We start from the raw sequence: 18,687 nt of genomic DNA, 5'->3' as shown, positions 1-18,687 counted from the left end.
CACCTGCAGTGTGTCTGGTGTGTGGTGCTCTCCTCTGCAGAGGCTGCATGAGTCCTTGCAGCCTCCACTGTCAGGTGGGCATTCTGTCCTCATTTGTACCCGGCTCATGAAAAAAAAAAAAAGGCAGCTAATATTAGGAGGTATCTAGGGATAGGGTGGAAGTCTAACTGTATGGTGCAGCCACTCCAGAGCAGCTGATGGGAGCACTTCATGGTCTCAGCACGTTTGGTGTGCTGCTTGGATTGGAGCTGGAGCATGTCCTGGCAGCCAGAGCCGGCAGCTTGGAGCCAGCTCCATGCTGGGAGCTGTGCCCTGTGGGATGTGGGAGGCTGAGGGTGGCCGGAGCGCAGAGCCCACGGCACAGCTGGGTGATGGGCATGCCTGGCCTCCCTCCACTCCCTGAGCCTGGCAGGGAACGTGGCACCATGAGAGTGCCATTCCACCTGCAGCCCTGCTGGGAGGAGAAAAGCGTGTGTGTTCTCCAGCTGAGTGAGCTGCTCGCCTCCAGCTCCACTGAAGGGTGTGCAAGGATGGAAGGATACTGCTGACCACCATAGAGAAAAGCAACAAAATTCTGCACACAAATTCTGTAAAGAAAATGTTTTATTTAAAGTGTTAAATACCATCACCAGAATGAGTTTGATTTACATTAGTTGGTGTTCATTACAGGCCTAATCTGCCCTTTTGTTTTCCCCAACTGTAATTCCTTTTAACTTTTTAAAACGTACTATTTACAAGACAGCAGTGATCACTGGATTAGTACTATTTACATGACTAAACCATAAGTAGAATTGCAGACGTGTGAAAATTAAAAAAAATACATTAATTTTTTTTAAAATAAATACTGCATAATGACAATTATGTACAAACCTTCCATGCGTCATGTCCTTGATTTTAAAATTTGAAATAATTTATAGAGGACTATGCATACAAGAATGTGTGAGCACATCTCACAGTGTCAGGAAAATGGTTATGTATTTTTGTTTAATATCCTAGGGGATATTGTAGACTGCATGTTAGTAGTATTTATTTGCTGCTGGTAGACAGGTGTCTAAATTATTTCAATAAATATAATTTTACCAGTCTGTCTATTAACTTAACAATAATCCATTATATAAACTCTGCAGACAAGACACAATCTCATTTTTTATGATATTGCACAAAGTAAAAGGCATTATAAGTGATACTGTTCTTACTTCTTCCCTCTTAAGAGGCATGTACAATTTGTTAATGGGAAACTTTAATAAATTTTCAAATAAAATCAGAGTAATTCTGTGTAGCCATAAAGGTAAATGTAATGTACTTCAAAAATTATTGCAAGATTTCAATATTAAACCTTAAGTAGGTATTAAAGGCATACAAAGACCCAGGAAAAAAAAAAAAAGGATATTTTGTTATTAAACATTAGCCAGTTACATTCCCTTTAAATAACATAACTTAATGAGAAGCTTGAACTTGCAGCACCACCCAATGGTAGTTACTGTCTGCTACAAAACCCAGGGTTTTGAAGATCCATTATCTGCAGTGAGGTTCTGGTAATGGTGCAAAAAGCTGAGAGAGTGGTACCAGTAAACTTTCTTTAAGGCTATTTTACCAATCAAAGACTGATACTTTCCAGACTGATATTACCTAATTATGTCTTTTGCAACGCAAACATAACTTATGAAAATTGAACTTTACAGCAGAAGAACTGTATGGATTTGTAACCTTTGTTGCTTTTGTTATTTCAAAAATGTAGCAATCCATTTGGTATAGTGCAAATAAAAGTGCTTAAATTGTTTTCCTAAAAATCAATCAGGTACTTAATTTCTGCTCTTTCCAAAAACCTTCAAGAAATAATAGTTCAGTCTTGGAATGAAAGATGCTGGTGCTGAAAACAAATTTATTGAAGACATCTTACAACGGCCACATGATTCCAGTATTTTGCTGTAGAATTCAATTTGAAGGTGAGAAAAAATGAAAATAAGTTATCATGCACTGTACAATAAATTGCAAAAGTTCAAATATCTTCTTTATCAAATACATGCTGAATTACATTAATGTACTCCCAAGCCATGTTGCAAAATCCTTTTCAACATGCTTGAAAAAAAGTAAGCTCTTAAACAATATTTTTCTCAAATAATTCAGAAATGCAGAACAATCTGCAACCCTGAACCAAATATGGGGCATAAGACAGTAATAAGTCAAAAGGTAGCCATTTTAGAATATGCTGATCATCCTGGGAGGTAGAGGGGAAAAAGAGCAAAAGGAAAAAGGGAGACTGGGACGAGAGATAGAGAAAGAAGGAGGTAAAAGAAGTGTACAATTTGCACATTATGTTGAACTTTACAAGGCTTGTACCTTTTACATTTAAATAAATTTAATATATTACACTTATTTCTTGTCACATAAACAGAATTTTAAATATTTGCTAGAAATTATTTTTTATTTTTAATATAAGTCTGCAAAAACACAGACCATGACTGGTTTAAAGAATGATAAACGTGGTGTGTCTTTGTATCACCCTGGTGCATTCTCTTCCCTTTAAAACCATGCACTAGTGAAATTTATTTTTAAAAATAATATAAACTGTTGAAAATGGCTGATTTATTCTTTTTTTTTTTTTTTTGCAAGTTGCAGCCCCAAGAAAATAATTTAAGTGTTCAGCTAAATCTGTGTCCATGCAAAAAAGTTTCTTAATTTCATACAGTACAGTATATCCACAGAACTTTATTTTTCAGAGTGTCCATCATGTCTGGGGTTTCACTGTGTGAACAGCTCGGGGGATGAAGCCAGCCACTTTAGGTCTTGAGCCTTTTCAATATGAAGAGTTTTCAGATCTCAAGCAACTGCTGCAAGTGTCAGTTGACTTTTCCAGCATCCTTAGATTCTTCTTTTCTTCCAGTGTCTGCTAACTGACTTGTAACGTGGCTTCATGGGAGGGTAACTCCGTTTCTGTGGCATAACCAAACTTTAGGAGGGGAGGGCAGATAAACAAAGAAACGGGAGCAACAAAACAGATATGCCATTGAAAAGGACTTTTGTTGCATGAAACAGATTGTTTTTTTTAGTTTAGTCCATGGCTTCAGATTGGACCAAAACTGAGTCCCTGAACTCCAAACCTATCAGTTCTTCATGATTTCAGTCCATCACCTGAGGGCCTTCCGTAGGGCACAATGTGTGCAACTTCCTTGAGAACACAGGATCGCGTTGCAGCCCTAGAAACAGGCTCAGAAGACACAACATTAAGCATGCAGTGTTACCAGGGTTTGCGACCTGTAATTTTATTTTTTTGTAACGCTGGTTGCTATGACAACAGTTTCACAGCTGCTATGAGCGAGCATACGAAGGTCCTGTTGAACTTTCAAGAGATGATTGGGAAGCTCTTCTAGTGAGAGGAGCTAAGGTTGGGTCTACTAGGGAAGAAGGAGGGAAGAGTTTGAACCACCCAATCACCATGTTGGACAGGTCCAGTTCATCTAAAAGTATCTGTGCCACTCCCATAAAGGATTTGTGATCCATACGTCCATAGTCTCCCCAAACAATTATCTGTCAGGAAAAGGAACACAAGAAAATGGAAAAAAATTCAGCAAAAATGTCAAAAGCTTTAATGTGATTTGTCAAAATTCTCTGCTTATTTAATTACAGTAAGGAATGAAATATATGACTGCTGACATTGTTTAGTTCTGTGTATACTAATCATGATGCAGTGACAGAAATGAACTGGGCACAAACAGCAGTTATCCACAATACCAGAGAAAACCCAGTGAGAGGAGCCCATACATACACAGCAGATGCAAAATAATCTATAACTCACTTTTCCTCACTTCTACTTGCATACTCAGTTTCTACTTGAATAAATAGCTATCACTGTTGTGTTTATTTACTCAGCAAGTATATCAAATATAAGAATTCATTGCCAAATGAAGCCTGAAACAAGCTTGAAACTCATTCAGTGAAAGCTGGACTTTTTCAGGTTCAGATAAATAATTATGCAAATTACCTGTAAAACTTTCCCTTGGGGACTTTCTTCAAATGATAGAAGTTGCTGATAAAGTGGTTCCAGCGTTTTTCTTGCTACCTTAGTTTTCTTTTTGGCTATGCAGACTCCATTTTCTAATAGATACACCTTTACATATGGTGCTTAGAAGAATGAAAAAAAAGAACAGTAGGTAAAGAAGTCCAGATTTTTTTGTGCAACACACATTTTCTATCATCATATAAAAATCTGCTTTTAAAGGCTATATAACTTAAAAGAACAAATCTCCACAGGCAGTATTAACAATTACTCTGATACAAAGCATCCATACATTTTCTTTACTCTTCTCCTTGGGTATGTTTTTTTCTTGACTTCTTTTTGTATGTCTCTTTTACCATGAAACAATTCAAATTTTGACCTGAAAAAATCAGGCATTCCTATATATAGCATCCTTATACTTTACAGTATGCAAAATAGGCCTATTAAGTAAATGCACAACTTGCAATGACTTTGGTGAGATTTGGATCAATGCTCCAAATTGTTAGTAATTTAAAACTATCTACAAGGTGAAAATCAGTGAAGAAAAGACTGACACAATTTCTATTTTGGCTGAAGAGCTTGCTAAAAATATCATTATATTGTCCTTTTCACATGGTGTTTCAGGACATCAGATTATAAAATAAGAAGAAAGTATCAAATATTGGTCTACTTTTCGAGTAGATACCTATTGCATATCCCTTGATTCCCTCTTCCTTCCCTTGATTCCTAAGACTATATAAATCTTCAGTATTTACCTTTCTTTCTACCTTATAACTAAGGATGCCTTTGCTATTACCAAAAATACTTTTGGGTCTTCTGGCAGCCTGATTTTTAATTTCCTCCTGAAGTAGGGCTGATTTTTTGGTGTATCATTTCAATACAGTACGCATTTCAGTACACAACATCGTAATCTACTGAGATTTGAATTTGTTAAGAGTTGACAAAGCTGAACAGAAAAGCCACAGACTTTTTTGGTAGAATGCTGCTCTTACTGTATACTGAGTTGGAAGGGACCCATTAGGATCACCTGGCCCTGTGCTAAAACTGTTACTAAGGTTTTTCTTCCTTACCTGGCAGTGTCTTTGAACCTGGTTTTACAACAAGGCCACGGGCTCGGATTATTTCTACTTCCAGTTGTCCTTTCTTGTCCATCATTCCCACCTGAATATCTCCTAAATGACAAAAAGAAATCCCAGCATTGTAATTCAGAACTACTTTAGTATATGAAATGTTTACAAAATTTCTAGGATGAATACGTGTTGACTTGTATCATCTGTTTTCCAACAGTAAGTATGATCCAGATTTTAACACTACTAGATAGTTTAATATTTATCCTCTTCACTGTTGTTTATGTTACTAAACAATTTTAAACCTTTGCAATAACACCTTGTCTCACATCTTCCATGCCTGTATTACTTCAAATTAATTTCGATTTCTTAAGAGTTTCACATAAAAAAAAAGGCAGGAAGGGAATTAATACAAAGCAGCCATGTAAAACTGCTTGAAATCTCTTGACTGTGCCCCTAGTTTAAGACAAGTTATGAAAAGATAACTTGTGAATATAAAAACCTGTAAACACCATAATAACAAATATTTTGCAACTAAATTACCAATTTTTATACAATATTATCCAAGTGATTCAGAGAAAAATTTGGTCTCATTTGCCCCATTTTAAAGGTGGAAAACTGAAGAAGACATAAAAGACTGAATTTTTCAAAGCAACTTTTGCATGTTTTCATAAGCATCCATGATTACATTCAACTTTGGCTGAGGTTACAGCTTTGTTCTTAACTGAGTTGTTCAAAACCACAAGAGAAATCCATACTTAAAGGGAGTCTAGATAAATTTTATGTTCTAATTACCTGACCAAATAGAATATATCATATCTAGAGGACATAAACACTTACCCATTGATGGCGTTGCCAAAGTCTGTCGTCCTACAAGCTGGGCAGGACCAAGTCCATCCAGAAAATCACTAAACTGGCTGTCTGCAGCCAATCTCACACCAGGGAAGATCAAACTAGAAGTAATATTGAAAAAGAAACCAACAAAAAAGACACTTAAATTTCCCCTTTGTTTGTTTGTGGTTTTTATTTGTTTGGGGTTTTGTTTTATTTTGGCTTGCGTTTGTTTTTTGTTTTCTAGATATTTTGCACTTAATGTTTGTGGGTTTGGTAGTACTCTAAGGAACTTACAAAACAATTCTGTAATTTAAAAAATTCCACAGTGTTCAACAAGCAGCAATTTAGCCTCCAGCATATAAACAATCAGGTAAGGAAAGCACTACTCGCAGTAATTTCCAAATTTGTATTCTTCCATCATTGTTGTCCTTTTCCAATGCATTAAAGACCACTGTTAATTATCAAAGTATGCATATGAGACCAGTTTATTAAGATACTAACACACATCCTTACCACTGACTTAGTTACAGGAAGGTAAAATTGCTCACACTTCTCTTACTGTGAATTCAATGGCTAAATATCAAATGTACACAGTGAAATAATGATGACATTAGACCAAATACTGGTTGCTATTTTCAAAATTGCTATTCATTCAAAATATTTTGTTAAAAATGTCTTTGAGAATAACATCTATTCAACAGCAGTATTGAAATCCCTTGTGGCAAATGAACAAAGCAACTCAAAACTAAAATGCTTGCCATAAATTACCTGTGACCCATTACAGAGCAACAAGAACTAATGAAATTTGTAATGACCAATCATTAACAAACGTCCATCTCAAAAGCATGTAGTGCATCAACTTGGACAGATAAGATATATTGTGCAATACAGATGTACTGTCTAGTGCTGTGAACACCACTAATAAATCAACCTACAATCAGACTTTGCTGGGTAATGTCTCAGATACATCACTCAGAAGTTTTTAACTTGGGCTTTTATGATAACCATGGTACATGAGAGATTCATACTTCTGCCAGATAATTCTTCAGGTTAAAAGTAGCAGAATTTTTTAAAAGCTCCTAAGCCCAGTGAATGAGACATGGAAATGCTCTGGAAATGCTCTGCTTTGCATAGCACTGATGTATGCCAGGTGTTTTTGGGAGAGAACTTATCCATATCTGTGTTTCACCTGTTGTATTGCACCTGTTTCCCCTCCTGACACACCTCATGATGATGATCAGAACCACCATGTGCCCTTCTCATGGAACAGCAGAAATGATCCTCCTCCTTCCTGCACCAACAGTGGGAGACTGTTTCCATCACAGGGGAAGACTTAGGCTTAGTCCATCAATGACACTGGCTTGTGAAGGGAATTCTGACTGAACAGGACCTACAGCACTCACTGTGCTTCTCTCTAACAACCTGTTTCATGGAGAAACATCAAGAAACCACAGCTGAAAATGCCGCTTACTTTCCCTCAGAGCTGTAGCTGTTCATGCTCCCATCCGTTGACTCCCGGCTCGCCTGGCGAGTCATCCAGTTCCTCATCTCCACGGCCAGCCCTGTCTCCGTGCTCCTCTGGACGGTGCTCCGCAGCTTCTTGCCCCCTGCTTCTGTTGGAGACAAAAGAGAAGCCCCCATGGCACTGTGCTGTCACAGCTGGGCAGCCGTGTACACCCCTGCTCCACGTGGCACAAACACTCAGAGCCACCAACTATTGACCTGTAACAAAACTTACATCCAGTAATTTTCAGTTTTAGTAACAGGCAAACAGCATCATAAATCTCTTTTACAGGATCTTAGTTCTGTCACTGCCTGCTTTCCAAGGTCAGACAACACAAGTCTGCCCACGCAGGTAACCAGATTTAAACAATCCATAGTCTAGTGTGTTTAAAATATATTTTCCCTGGATGAATAAATCCCTCTTAGGAATTGAATTAAAATGTTACCATGATGTCAAAACCTGCAGAGAAATGTTCTAATTCAGATGAATTACTGTTTTAAAAACATTTGGTCATTATCTCCTAAATCAAGTTACAGACATCCATTAGTGAGGACAATAAATTACAAATCAAGGACCCTTCCCATGCTTTCTTCTCTTTTCACTAGCTGATAAATTTAAATTTATATTTAAAATATACAGTATTGATTTTTATGCACAATATGAAACTTTATGATCTCCAAGAGTAACAATTTGTCTATCTATAGTTTAACTTTATTTGTAAAAACCAACAATTTGACAGATGTCTGGGTATAAGACAAGGGAAAAAATACTCAACAATATAATTGCGTTTTAGTGTAGGAATTTTGATCAAGACCTCAACTGGATGAAATGAGTGGGAATGAAGACTCAGTTTTTCTTTCATGAATAAGACAGCTACTCCATGTCATTTATGATTTTAAATGCTCTGCAATGGGGCAAGGAATTCTGCATACTGATTTAATTTAATCTCTTCTATACATCTCTGAGTGCAGCACAATGATGTGTGATATACTGGTATTATAAAAGAGCAAAAACTTTAAATATGCTACAACAAATAATAACAATTCTTAAATACTGATACAATGAGGGTGAAGTAATATCCAGTATCCTAGGATACCAATGGACTCAACTTCCTTCTGCTGTTTGTTGCATCTGGTACCCTTTACACCTTCTCTGCCTTATCATGTACTAGAGGTCAGAAGAACTTCTGGGCCTGTGAGGTTGGTGAAGCTTTAGGGATTTGAAAAAGGAAATGAGCAAAGGAGGAGATAGTCCTGGTATGAGGACTATCACACCCCAGGGGGAATGTGTGAGCACAGGGACTGGCTTAGAGTAAGAGGATCTGCACCCTCGGACAGGGAATGGGAGAGAAACCTCAATTTCAATGTGTGCAATCATTGTCACTGTCCTACAGGCTGCAGCGTGGGTTGAAATCTCCCAGGCCCCTCAGTCAGGAGGAATATTAGGTCAGATAAAGAACAGAGAAAATCACTAAACTGGCTGTCTGCAGCCAATCTCACACCAGGGAAGATCAAGAACTAGACACCAAAAATACCTTGAAAACCACTGACTCCTTGTCAAGAATGATTAGTAACTGCAATATTTAGCAGCAGTGAGACATTTCTACAGCAGTATCATGTATGGTTCAAATCATATTGCTTATTACAAGCCTTCTACATATTCCTTAAGATATCACTTTTAATCACTACACACAAATAGTAAATATAATAGAAGTAATAATTTTCCTCTAGAACTTCAGCTACCCAAATAAATTCAGTACCCAGTAGAATGAAAAAATAAATTTTATTGCATCAAAATTACTTTTTCTAAAAATGCCCAACAATACCTGATGTAAAAAATGCAAATAAAAAAGGTACCAGGCTACTATAATATATGAAAAATTAAGGTCAGAAATCAAAAATTTCATTTCTTTTGGGTTGCATCGTTCCAAGTGCCTGCTGGTTTATTATTTATACTCAATGAATGAAAGCTGGCAGCTGACTTCCAACAGTGGTCCAGAGCTGTTCTAAAATACAAGCACTCATTTCAAAGAAATATTCCCTCAAACTGCCAGGAAAATATCTTGCTGTAGTTTTGTAGAAAAGGTACACTACATCATAGTTAGATGTGAAAGGCATACAACTCTGAAGCTCCACAGGATATTACTCTTCTGTTCTATGAACTCTTTTGATGAGTAATCATTCATTTTCATTCAGCCTCACTGAATGATGGTCATTCTCAATTCATTATTGCAAACATGATATAAAATGCAAATTTAATAGAATATCTCCATCTTGCATGATTCTTCAGATCTTCACACATCTTTCAAAGATTTTGGAGTTTGGAAGAAATACTTGTTCAATTATGTAATGTGAATGAGTACATAGTAACTTCTTTTAATTTGCAAGGTAGATTTTTTTTCTGAGCTAGGATTATAAATCTGCATGCCTTCATTCTAGAAGAACAGAATAAAAAAATGAACATATCCATTGTACATCAATTTACTGAGAAATCAAGGCAGAACTCGTGCAACTGCCCTTTGTCTTCATAGTGGCACATGTGCTCATAGCATCCCTATAAACTTTAATTTAAAGCAGTTTTACTTTCCCACATTCATTTTAACTGAAATAAGTGGTCTGGTTCACATGACAACAGGCATACAAAGATACAACTTTGATACAGCATGAAAGTTAGGCATGTGTAGCATATCCTACTTTTGTGCAAGTACGAGTGGTAAACAGTAATTATTTTGACCTTAACACAGAATTTAAGAAGGGCTGGAAAGAGGTTAAGTGAATTACTATTTCCCAATTTTCAATAGAAACAGGCAGTGCTCTCAAAGGGTCTCCAAAGGGAAAGTTCTGACCTTTTATCAATATAGCTCCTAATCATGATGTTGATGGTTCTTGAAGTAAGAATTGAAGATTTTAATAGCAAAATGGCAACTTGGAATAGAATTAACAGAAGATCCAGGTCTGGGTGGTGTGACTCCTAAGCTACTGCCTTTGACATGAATATACTTTTAGATGAAACTTGGCTAAACTAATTATAGCAATACATGAGAAACATCCCCATTTGATTGTCCCCTGTACTAGCAATATATTTGTCCCTGGAAAAATGTTAATAAAGCAAAAATAATCCTACAATTCCTCAAACAATTTAAATACAAAGACAGTATTTGTGCCATCCATAACTTATGTTTCATAAATTCATCATTAAAACAAATCTAAAAGTTTTAAGCAGCAAGGAAACCACAATATAGCTACTCAGCTCAAAGAAACAGCCTTTGGTTCCATACTTCTAAGCTGTACCTGGTAGAACATCTAGTTGAAGATCATATCACTCTACTAAAGCAAAACTGTTTTCCCACATTCTTGCCTGGAAATTGAAACCTTCTCTCTTGTGCTCAACTACTCACATGGCTGCATTCCATACTAGACCCAAATGAAAAGGAAAAAACAAGAAATATGATTTAAAGTTGTTCTTTTTCTTTCACTACAGATAATTTTGGAAAAGATATTTGTCAAGACAAGCATACAGCTGAATGAACCCAATTAAGGCAATACTAACCTCTAGCTAAATTAGTAACTTGGGAGTGCACCACTCACTCAGAAATAAATATCAAACTGGTATCACTGTAAAAGTGGAGGATGGTTTTATAATCCTAAAGTATTTATACACTCATGTTGTGCATGCTGTGTTAATCTTACCAAACAAAAAGATATAGAAATGACAGCTTTAAAGTGTACTTTGTTGTTACATTGTTGAGTACCTACAATAAAAGTAATTATACTCACTGTTTCCTAAAGTCTAATAAAGAACATTGAAAATATTCTCCAAATTAGTAAGAAGCCCTGTAAGTATAACTGCCCTAGCAAAAAGAAATTTCTCGCAAGTCCCCACCACAAAATATGGAATATATTATCTGAAAAACACTAGTTCGGATTCTGCAGCCATACTGTAAGGAGTGGAGTAAATTACCAGAAATAATTTCATTGGTATTTATGAAAGCACATTCATTCTTACAGTCAATCACGCTGGTAATTTAACTAATATGGTCATTGCAAATAGACTCCACAGGCCACATTCTCTAAGTTACCCACGGAATTATTTGTTCCCACAACTTGGAGTGCAAATCAATTACAAATTAGGGATGCAAAACTACTGATACAATCTTCAACAGCAGATGGGAGAAGTCAAAAACGGCAGTGAATGCAACAGACTATCTTCCATCATCTGGGATCTAGCCAGATGACATCCGCTGCTGGTGGTGAGAGCGAGAGCTCTCAGCTTGCTCTCAGCAGGAGCTTCCTACAACTGCTCCCCAGCAGGCACAGAGCCAAGAGAGGACATGGCACAGGCACAGGCAGGCAGGCTATGCCAGTCCCCAGCTGCTGTGTGATCTCTTGGTAGGACTTGTATGGAGTACAAAGCAGCTGTGGCTTCAGAAACATACTTAAGCGCTTGAGGTGGATCCTCTCTGCTCTCCCCACCTCACCCAAAAAGCTACATAAAAACTCTTCCAGCATGGTCATCTCATCTCAGGAGTTAGATCCACAAAGAGAATAAACTGCCTTTACATGCCCATTTTTTAAGACTAGAATTCTTTACATACCTAGTGACCTGCTCTGGATATGTTAACAGCTGGCTTGATAAAAGAGAGTCTAAGAAAATTTGAACCTACGGAAGAAAAGGGGGACAGGTTAGGTCTCAAATTCCCTTGCAGCTGCACAGCTCTGTTTCTGGAGCATCCAAAGTTTTGTCTGCATTGAACAAGGCATTTAGCTCTTGCTGAAGCACTAGGAGGCACAGCCAAGTTATTTCTTTCTCTTTGTTACCCAAGCAGAAGACATGGCTTAGGATCTATTAATTTAAGCAGGATTAATTTTGGATTTGGGAAACCCAGGTTCCACTGTCACTTGAGTCTGAGCTCATTTCACTGATTCTCATAGGTCAAGGCTAAGCATCAGCTCATGAAGTTTTGTGTTACAGTCCTTCTAGTGGACATTTTCACAGCATATGCTGTTGGCATTCTGAAACCCAAAGAGCATTTCAGAGCCAGGGTGAAACTGTAACCAAGGGCTTTCTTTTTCTTATTTGTAAGGAATAAGGGAAGATCTGCATTCTAGTTCCTGCTTCCATGAGTGTCTGAATGTAAAATACTGGTATATTTTGATTGGGACAGGAATGGCCTGCCCTGATAATGCCCAAAGCAGAGCTGCCTTCAGCAAGAAAGTTCTTCAGTATAGGAACAGCCAGGTTTGGAAAGTGTGAGAGAGTCTGGGATGACAGCCCCAGTCTGCCCCAAGCATTTTTAAACTTCTTGGGAATTCCATTTTCAGTCAAGAAACATTTATTTACCCTTGTCCTGTTCTTTTTGTTTCTTCCTCTGGCCATAGTGGAAGCATAGTTAATTAAGATAGCGCCTAAGAAAATGTAAAAGAGAGAGCTGAATTAAATAATCAACAATAATCAACTGCAAAACTGTTGCTTGCACTTCTGGTCAAAGGCTGGTAAAGAAGATTTGGCATCCCATTCTTGATGAATTTCCTACAGGACCCAAGAGGCAGCCATCAGGAATCTCATTTGCTCCTGGCAAGACTGCAGCATCCTTTTTCTGCGTTCTGCTTCCCTGTCATGGCAAGGCTGGTTGTATGTTCAGTCAACTCCGTGCCTTGTTGTGGCCATGTGATGTGAAGTCAATTTACCACACGTGGCCTCTGAGAAAGGTTTAAGGCAAGCACCTGCTCCTTATTCTCCCCCACATCTTAATGTGTCTAAAGTTGTATTCTACCACTTTAATTTCACTGCTGCTCTGATATCCACCCTCCAGTTAACTGATCCTTCAACAAATGGTTAAGAGCATCAGAAAAGAGAAACTGTTTTTGTCTGTGTATGGCATCCATCACTTTACGATCTTCACCTTAGAGTTTTATGTTCCCAAAAAGGTTTTTGAAATATTTTTACAGGACTGAACTGTAAACAAAGAGCTGTTTCCTACATGCACAAGTACTTAATGTTCCTAAAACTTCAGTATCCTCAGCATTATTATTCAGAATCACATGCTAGTTATGAAAAGGACACATAACCATCTTGAACACCCTAGGGTTTGTTTTCAGTGTCTGTGCTAAGTAACACCCCCGGTAACCCCAAATAAGTGCATACAGAATCACAGCATAGAGGTCTGCTGCTTGGCCATTCCCTTCACAAAGAATTTACCCCTGATAAGAGACAGCTGTCCCAGGGAAACAAAACTAATTAACCACAGCTGTAAGGAAGAAAAGGGTTAGTGCTGATGCAATTTCCACTTCTGTTTTGGTTACCTGGCTCTGACTATATAATAACAAACAGGCTGTGCAGGTCTGGTTGGATCCTTTGTTCTGCAGATGCTGATTACAGACCTTGACAGGGAGATGCAGATCAGGAATTGAGCTACACACAGCCACTCAGGCCCTTCCAGGCCACTGCTGAGGTCTCTGTTTCTGTAACTCATAAGGCCATCGGTTTTCTAGGTGTGGTCAGAGGATTTACCTGCTGCAAACCTGAACACAGAGCTATGACACAAAAAGCACGTGGCTTTGTAGCCCACAGCTGTATGTCCCATGTGACAAGTGACCTGAATGAACAGTTCTTCAGCAGCCCTCATTTAGAACAGTTATGATCTCTACACAGATAAATATTCTTATCATTCAAATGCAATAGGTCTATAATAATTTGTGCATATTTTGTGCATATGTCAAAAAAGAATGGTAGCATTTTATACCCACTTTGTACATTCTGTACAACAATCTACATAATTACAAAAAGTGCAAAACAGTGGGAAATCAGTCTCATCCCCAAACTACTAAAATCCTGAAAAACAGAGCAAGTAATTTTGTGGAATTACATTCTAATTTTGTATACCATTTATATAAAGAATTACTAGATAGGTGTACATATTTATTACAGGAACTCTTCACATCCAGTCTCTGATTTTGCCAATGACAAAGGATGATCATTCAAAGTAAACAGAAACCATTTCTGCAGTTTTAAGAGATTTTTTTTTATGTTTACATGGACATTCAAATTTTTGGATGTGTACCATTATTTCATGCAGTGTCAAGAGCAGATTAAAAATGCTTAAACAGCAAAGAGTACATATAATGAGGAGCTTAGAATTGTTGTGGTTTTTTGCATTATATGAAGTGAGAGATACTCTCTAAATATTGAATAATGGCAGCAACCCTATTCTTTGCCCCAACTTTGATTATTTTTATTGTAGCAAGGGTCACTACATATACTATTAGACAGATCTGGGCAGCATTTTTGAATGATGTAGCAAATGTGTTAATTCAACATCCTCTATTAAGGCTTAATGAGGTAGATGGTGCCAAGAAGGTGGGTGGCTACTGAGATTACACAAATTAGAAACAGCTCTTCCTCCTTTGTCTAAGATTAATAATGATCCAATGTAAGTACCATTATTTAAATAACCACAGTTCACAAAAAAACTGAGCAAATTTCACACTGTAATGACCCATTTTCAAACCACTGCTGTTAAACATTTACCTCTACAAACTGAAACAATGACAACACTGTGTTGCTGCTCCGATTACACACTTGACCTTGACATAGCAAAATGACAATTACAGCATGTAGCTATGAGACAGTTTTTTTACATGTTTATGTAGGTACCACCAGAGATGTAACCTATCACACACTGTATGTTCACTGCTGCTGTTACAGCCATATCCAAATTATCTGTCACTACTCAGGTACATGCTGCAGTGTAACCAGTAGCTCAGAAGAGAAACACAACTACACGAGAAATACAGCTTTAAAAATCTACTGGGCATTTTTAACTCGGGTTGAAGTATGTTGTGCTTTGAATGTCAATCCTTTTACAGTTTCTCCTACTACTCCCTTCATTTTCCAGAATATATGTGATTTTTTTGTCGTGCTCTTTACTTTGCCAGCAACAGTGTAGTTTTTTATTATTTTTTTGGAGTTCTTATCAATCTTGGCATCTACAGCTACTTCATTAGTATAGTACCTGAGTATAAGTGGTAAAAACACTGTGACTTGCTCAAAATGCCTGCTATTCTGCCTCCACCCTGGAATTCAGCCCATGGAGCTGCAGAAATGGGACAGACCCACCACCATAATGGAAAGGCTGATGCAAGTCAGCCCCTGAACTGTGCCCTAACAGCAAACAGAAAAAAATATCAACTATAAACTTAAATATCATGCAGATTCTTATGGAACAATTATTATTGCATAGTCAGAGAGTTTTCAATCCTCCAGGATGGATGACACCACCATTGCATGCAATGTGCAGCAGACAATCTCTGGTGCGTTAGCATCAATCGAGCCAAGATCTTTAAAGCTTCACCTCTTACAGTAGATAAACTGTCACAGGGCATTATATCCTTTTCTCATACTTTTCCTTGGCTCTGCCTATGAACATTCCACATAAACAAGGTCATCTTTACCACCAAGGCCAAAATGTAGGCCAATTCCCCCAAGATGATGTAGTTATTCTGATTTTCTTCATAGCCTGATACTCCTATATTACTTTATTCTTTTTACGATGTTAATTTTAAAGGATAACTACTTCATGTGCAGAATTCTCTTCAATTTAGTAATTACTGTGCTAATGAATTTATTGTTACTACTTCCCCCGTTTTCTATTTCTGGTCAAATTATTGTCTGCTTGTTATTGTCTACTGGGACCTCCAGAGGGACACTGTGATCTGGCGGTCTAACCACAGGAACAGAATTCAGGAACTGCTGAGTTTTATTCCAGCTCTACCAATGTGCAGAGATTAATCAGTGAGAAATGCCACTGAATCCATTACCAGTGCTCAACTGAGCAGCTCAGCATACCTTTAAATAAGACCTGAGCCTTCACTCAGGGACAGCACTCCTGCTGACACCTATGTGGGATCGAACAACCCCTCCAGCAAGTTTCCCAGCTAGTTATCAGCCAGGTGACAGGAGAGTATAATGTGCTTCTATTCCTGCTGAACTCCTGCAGCAACACACAGATACTTCTTTCAGTAGACACCAATATGCAAAACTGTAATGTAACTTCTCCTCAGCGAACGCAACTAATTTTTGCTATTTTTGGCATGATTGTCTTGGACTGAAGAACATTCTGCGGCTTTTTTTTAATTGCCTTTTGTTTTTCTAACATACTGGGAGGCCAAGATGCTTTCCAGTTCTTTCTGAATTAATTTATGTCTTAAATTATCATAAATTATCTCCTGAATTGTTTTCAGCACCTGCAAAACATTTAGCTTTCCCCTTCAATAGCATAGCTTCATTACCACCCAAAAACTTTGGCAAAAAAAGACATTAAATTGTAATATACTCCCTTTCGGTGGGTATAGTTCTGCATACAGACCTTGCCATGACCAGCAGCTCCATAGCTGCACTCCTGGCAATGTGCTGTTTATATAAAATATATATATACACACATATATATATAACTGTTTATAACAACACCTCAGTGTAAATGCAGATCAGAAGTGAATGTAAATAGAGTATCAAAAGGAAACCATAGTGAAAATTTATTACAGTAAACAATACACAGTGCAATTTGAGGAAGCACCAAGTTACCAGTCCCACTCATAAAAACAGATGTAGGCTTTCTAGTGATCACATCATGTGATCTGAGCCTCTTCTCTCCTCCCTGCATGTTGGATAACTCTGCTTCTTCTCCAGTAAGCTTCTTGTGCATAAGAACTCATTCACTCAGTTGTTCATAGGAATTTTTATTACCCATGCACTATTTATAAATATATCATGTGCATGAGACTTTGTACTATGACTACACAGACATCTAAAAGGATATACCATGCATTTCCATGGGAAATTCTCTTATCTTTTGACAATCACAAAATTTCTTTAATTTTAACAAAGCTAAGAATTCAGAAAAAATATGATGCTTCAAGAGCATTCATACAGACACTGATTTGTACTCTGTCCCCACACTTCTTCAACACTACCCATACAGTTTAAGTCTGTTCCAAGTGTTATTTGACATCAATTCTCACTTCAGTATTCAGGCCATACATTTTATCACCAATGAATCTAAAAAAACAAAATGCAAAAGACACCTCTTTAAAATCCTTGGTATTTTGACACTATAAAAAATTTTCTCTAGCACAACATTAGTCCTGTGTGTACACATGCAGACATGCCAGAAACAAATTGATGATGCAAAGAATTATTTTTTTAGCACCTTTTTCTAGATGTGGCTAAGAATAATAAACTCCTAAATAATGAATGTGCATGAACTTGAAGGATTCATCTCAACTAATCAGCAGGTATGAAATGCTATTTTAAATAGCAGTTACCTGTACTGCAAACCTGGCCAACCATGGCAAGTTCTGGCCTAGCCATGACAAATTCCCCTGTACTCTGCATAGGTGAGGCCACACTTTGAGTACTATACTCAGTTTTGGGTCCTCCAAGGACACTGAGGTGCTGGAGGGTGTCCAGAGGAAGACAACAATGCTCTAAAAAACACGTCTTATGAGAAATAGCTGAGGGAACTGGGCTTGTTTAGCCTGGAGGAGACTCAGGGGGGACCTCATCACTCTCTACATGCACCTGACAGGAGGCTGTAGTGAGGTGAAGTTTAGTCTTTTCTGCCATGCCTGCAGTGAGAGGATGAGAGAAAATGGCCTTAAAATGAGATAGATAATCTAGTATCTAGATTAGATACTAGAAACAAAAATTCACTGTTAAGGTGGTCAGGCTTTGGAATAGATTGTCCAGGGAGTTGGTGGAGTCAGAATCCCTGGAGGCGTTCAAGAGGTGTCTGGATCTGGTTCTGGATGTTGGGGTTTAGGGGTTACAGTGGTAGTGCTGGGTGGATAGATGGACTGGATGTTCTTGAAGGTCCCTTTCAACCCTGATGATTCTATGATTCAAATTCATGGCTACCAACTGAAAACAGCACCCTTTCCACAGCCCACTTCTTCAGTACATCACAGCTGGGAGGCCAGGGCTTAAGAGGTCTTCTTCTTTAATCAGCTGACATGTAAAGGGATCTTCTTTCTTAATCATCATTTTCAAATATAGCTTCAAAAATTATTATATGTTGTGTTACTTGCTATTAAATTACTTTTGAACTTGACAGTACTCATATTCTTTCATACCGAAAGATACACCTCTGGACCAGTATATTCACTTCAGCAGTTAATAACCCAAAGTCTTTAAGAGAGTATCTCAAATAATAAATGCCTCAACAGGTCAGATTTTCTATTTGTAGTGAAAATATGACTGTGAAATGTAAAAAAAAAAAAAAAAAAAAAAAA

The 18,687-nt window shown here is 37.7% G+C and overlaps 1 protein-coding gene across 46 annotated transcripts in view; it reads right to left on the bottom strand.

Moving 5' to 3' along the window:
• Positions 1-585: 585 nt before the first annotated feature.
• The window catches only part of RIMS2 (regulating synaptic membrane exocytosis 2), a 443,102-nt gene continuing 425,000 nt past the window's right edge, over positions 586-18,687 (bottom strand). For all 46 annotated transcript variants that reach the window (XM_033512411.1, XM_033512408.1, XM_015618871.2 and 43 more), the window contains 5 exons: positions 7,370-7,511; positions 5,905-6,017; positions 5,068-5,169; positions 3,983-4,122; positions 586-3,528 (listed from right to left, as the gene is read on the bottom strand). In XM_033512411.1, coding sequence (XP_033368302.1) covers positions 3,310-3,528; positions 3,983-4,122; positions 5,068-5,169; positions 5,905-6,017; positions 7,370-7,511 — 716 coding nt within the window. In that variant the 3' untranslated portion in view covers positions 586-3,309. The remainder of the gene's footprint in view (positions 3,529-3,982; positions 4,123-5,067; positions 5,170-5,904; positions 6,018-7,369; positions 7,512-18,687) is intronic.

This window comes from Parus major, chromosome 2 (assembly GCF_001522545.3).
Source record: "Parus major isolate Abel chromosome 2, Parus_major1.1, whole genome shotgun sequence".
Classification (NCBI taxonomy): Eukaryota; Metazoa; Chordata; class Aves; order Passeriformes; family Paridae; genus Parus; species Parus major.
The sequence above is the reverse complement of the archived record's forward strand: the minus strand, read 5'-3'. Positions and strand labels throughout refer to the sequence as shown.